This window comes from Cetorhinus maximus, unplaced genomic scaffold (genome assembly GCF_964194155.1).
Source record: "Cetorhinus maximus unplaced genomic scaffold, sCetMax3.hap1.1 HAP1_SCAFFOLD_569, whole genome shotgun sequence".
In the NCBI taxonomy this organism is placed as follows: Eukaryota; Metazoa; Chordata; class Chondrichthyes; order Lamniformes; family Cetorhinidae; genus Cetorhinus; species Cetorhinus maximus.
Genome location: NW_027596511.1, coordinates 186,291 through 189,974, shown reverse-complemented (window position 1 = coordinate 189,974; position 3,684 = coordinate 186,291). Strand labels below are relative to the sequence as shown.

Here is a 3,684-nt window from a genome sequence, read left to right as displayed (position 1 = left end):
TTTGCTTCAGCGTTTCACAGAAAGCATCTTATTCACCGAGAAAGACGGTTCGGGTGGCCTGAGGTCGCGAATATCGCTGTCTATAACTATAAGGCAAAGGAACAGACCTGTTGGTCACGGCCTGTATGCCGGATTTCTGAAAGAGAAACCCTTCAGTTATTGTTACTTGCTCTTAACGAAATGTCTCCTTAGTATTTATTCAATTAACTTTTCAAATTTACTACTCAGTTTGCGTCCAGCTCCCTTTCAGGCAGCACAATTCAGATCACAATTCACTGCTTAAAAAAACCTCCCCATTCAATCAAATACTTTGTTTTAAATGTTGAGTAACACACGCTCGTGGAGAATGAGTCTCAGTGAAATAGGAGAATGAATGGAAGAAAGGAGGAAAGAAAGGAGGAAAGAAAGAAAGAAAGAAAGAAAGAAAGAAAGAAAGAAAGAAAGAAAGGAAGAAAGGAAGAAAGAAAGAAAGAAAGAAAGAAAGAAAGAAAGAAAGAAAGAAAGAAAGAAAGAAAGAAAGAAGGAAGTAAGATAAAAAGAAATGAACTCAGGGCTTCGCAAAGTGCTTTGCTGCCAATTAAGCATTTTCCCATAACAATGCAGGAAACACTTCAGCAAATGGGCACAGAGAAATTAATGGGAAGAAATAATCAGGTGGCTGGTTTCCGTGATGTTAAACTTATTGTAGGAACCTGGGGAAAGCTTTTCCTTCTCATTTTTTGAAATTACGACCGTGGGGTATTGACATTCCATCTGAGAGGGCAGATACTCTTAGTGGTTTAGTTTCTCAACCAGGAAAGCAGCAACTGCGATAGCTCAGTATTCCTTGAGGGCCACAGGGGCACTGTCGGCACTGGAGTATGGGCCTGACATCTCTCAAGTAAGGGAGCAACTGCCCAGGACTTTCTCGTTCTGGAGAAAGAGAGGGAGAAAGAGTGAGTGATAGAAAGAGCGAGAGAGAGAGGGAGAGAGCGAGAGAGAGAGAACGAGAGGGAGAAAGTGGGAGAGAGAGAGCTGCTACACACTGAACCACTGTGATGGAAGTGAATCAACGCGGGGGCGTTTTGCCGTGTTTTAACTGTTTAAAACAACCAGTGACCGCGGTGAAGGGACACATCAGCACCTTCTTCAGCTCCTCCCGGAACTTATTCTGGGCCACTGCGTAGATAAAAACGTTGTTGCAGGAACTGACTAACTGGAGCATGTTGGCGGTCTCCTGGAGGATGTACCGGGGGTCATTGAAATCCAGACTGGTGAGATAGCCCTCGCCTGTGATCCGCACGTAGAGGAAATGTCCGATATAGGTGGCCCACAGGAGGAGGAAGCTGAGCGAGATGGCGAAAAGCAGGACAATGGACCTCTTGCGTTTGGTGATCTCCGCGTCTCCATGACTCTCGGTACCCCGGAGCCTCCTGCGGGCTCTGCTGGCCGCTAAGATATGCCTTACGGTCAGGGCATTGACCAGTAGAATGAGGAAGACAGGGAGAAAGGGGTTTAAAATGTGGTCCAGCCAGTCGTAAGCCTGCCAGACGAGCGAGGTGTAATAGATAGGCTTAATGCTGCAGAACCAGGGCACCCCGTCCAGGATGTACAAGGGCTGGTAGATGAAGTAGAAAGGGACGTTCCTGGCGCAGCTCAGGGCACTGACCAGTCCTATAACAAGTAACGCAATTTTCCCGGTGCAGTATCTGGCCTTCAGGCCCTGACAGCAGATGGCCACAAAACGGTCGATGGTGAAGGCCACAGTCAGCCAGACTGAGCCATCCCGGGTGGCAAAGACCAGCAGGTTGCTGAGTGTGCATGCGGGAGTGGTGGACAGGACACTGTCCTGAAAGTAGATGCGGCCGATCCGGTTGAGGATGACGGCAGTGATGATGACCAGGAAATCACTCACTGCTATCGCCACCAGGTAGTAGGTGATGCACCGGGAAAGTCCGCACCGTCCTCGGGATAATATTACGGTCCCCAGCAAGTTGGCTGTGAGAGATCAGATGAGAGAGTTGTTACTGAGCGGACTCCAAACAACAGCTACTACCTCATGCAACCAGTTACTGGATCCCTCCTGATCCACTACTCTGCCTTCCCCAGACTCCAGCTGTTCCAAAGCCTTTGGTCAGTGTTCGGTATCCAATGCTGCACCAAACACTTATCAATGCAGACGGCATTTCAATCGGGCCCCACCACAAATTCTGCTCTCCGGCCACTGAGCCAATCCCAAGGCCTAGCTATCCAACTTAAGATCATCCAAAACATGTGCTGCCGATGGCCATTGTCAAAGCAATACCCGTACATCCATTAAGCTTATGCTCGCTGGCATAGGTTGGGTCTCAGGCGGCAACGTCTCGGCTTTAACAACCAGCCCTCAGCTTTAACAACCACCCATTTCCAATTTTGGAATCGTTCCGTTTCCTCGCCTCTCCCAATCCCTCTACAACTATAACTAACTGAGATCTCAGTGTACGTCCTGTTCTGCTCTCTTGTGTCTCCCTAAAATTAACTGTTCCATGAGTAGCGTTTATGCCTGTAGCTACTGAGCCCTCATCTCTTTAATCCCCTCCCTCAACGGCTCCTTCTCTCATTCCTTCGAATTTTGATAAAACATTGGGTTAAATATCTCTTCCTGGTGTTCGGTATTAAATGTATTTATTCAGGCTCCTGTGAAGCATCCCCACCATACGCACTGCAGTGACTAAAGAAACAAGCGCAACTCCGCCTTTCAAGTGAGAAATAAAGATGAGAAATACACGTTGACCTTGTTGGTTTCACCCACATCCCGCTGATGATTAAAACATATAATTCTTCAAAATATGCAAACCGACCAGCACAACAATCGATTAACAATTTCGAATCTCCGCTAACCTCCATCAAACGTTTCCATAGTTAATTGCTAAGATTACATTAACAATCGGGACTGTCCAGTGAGAACTCACTGTACTAAAACTATCACATTATTCCACAGGGTCAAAAGTACATTGGTGTAATTACTAAATGTATTTTTATATTACAATTCATCTAATATTAGTTTTCTGATACTATGCACGAAAATGTATGTTGCTACACTATGATTTGCTATTATTCCGCTAGATTGTATTTGACTACCTTAAAATAAGATCCAGTGTTCAACAATATGACAGTTTAATGTTCATGCAAAGCCATACATTACAATTCATATTTCAGCAATCGAATAAACGGTATTCCTATAAATGTGCGGCATAATCAATAGTCCGGTCTTGAAAGGGGGCAGAAAAACTTTCTGGAGATTTGCAAAATAAAAAAAACTTATCTAACACTTACCAGGGGCACCAATGACTGCGAGAATGGGATAGAAAATGGCAAAGAAGATGCCTTTCGCTGGCCCGTGCATCGTCTCTCAGAAACGAAAGGAATTCCCGACGCTGTATACTTTAGTTCTGTGAGGCATTCAAACCGTCCCTCATTTATTCTGAATGAGCGTCTCCAGAGGGACAATTAAGTTACAATATGTACCTTAGTTACAGTTCAGTAAACAAACAGATTAATCCACGGTTTCAAGCCTCCCATTCGTAACATTGGCAAGGTGGATGATGGGCCAACTGCTGGGTGCAAATTCTGCGGCGCCCCCTCTCTACAAACCATGCCTTCGCGCCTACATCAAGTGGAGCCGTTGATGGAACATATTGACTTGGGTCGTATCTCTAACCAAAA

At 45.6% G+C, this 3,684-nt stretch overlaps 1 protein-coding gene across 1 annotated transcript; it reads right to left on the bottom strand.

The window, feature by feature from the left end:
- Nucleotides 1-1,048: 1,048 nt before the first annotated feature.
- On the bottom strand, nt 1,049-3,364 carry LOC144674151 (galanin receptor 2a-like). The gene is made up of 2 exons (XM_078535640.1): nt 3,295-3,364; nt 1,049-1,977 (listed from the first exon to the last, which is right to left on the bottom strand). Exons 1-2 carry the CDS (start codon nt 3,362-3,364, stop codon nt 1,049-1,051), a joined length of 999 nt encoding a protein of 332 aa, XP_078391766.1.
- Nucleotides 3,365-3,684: the final 320 nt, after the last annotated feature.

What these genes read in the sequence shown, in the direction of transcription:
- LOC144674151 (XM_078535640.1), bottom strand. Translation starts at nt 3,364, where the DNA reads ATGCACGGGCCAGCGAAAGGCATCTTCTTTGCCATTTTCTATCCCATT. An exon ending in CGCAGTCATTGGTGCCCCTG is followed by an intron (nt 1,978 to 3,294) that starts GTAAGTGTTAGA and finishes GATCTCTCACAG; the next exon opens with CCAACTTGCTGGGGACCGTA.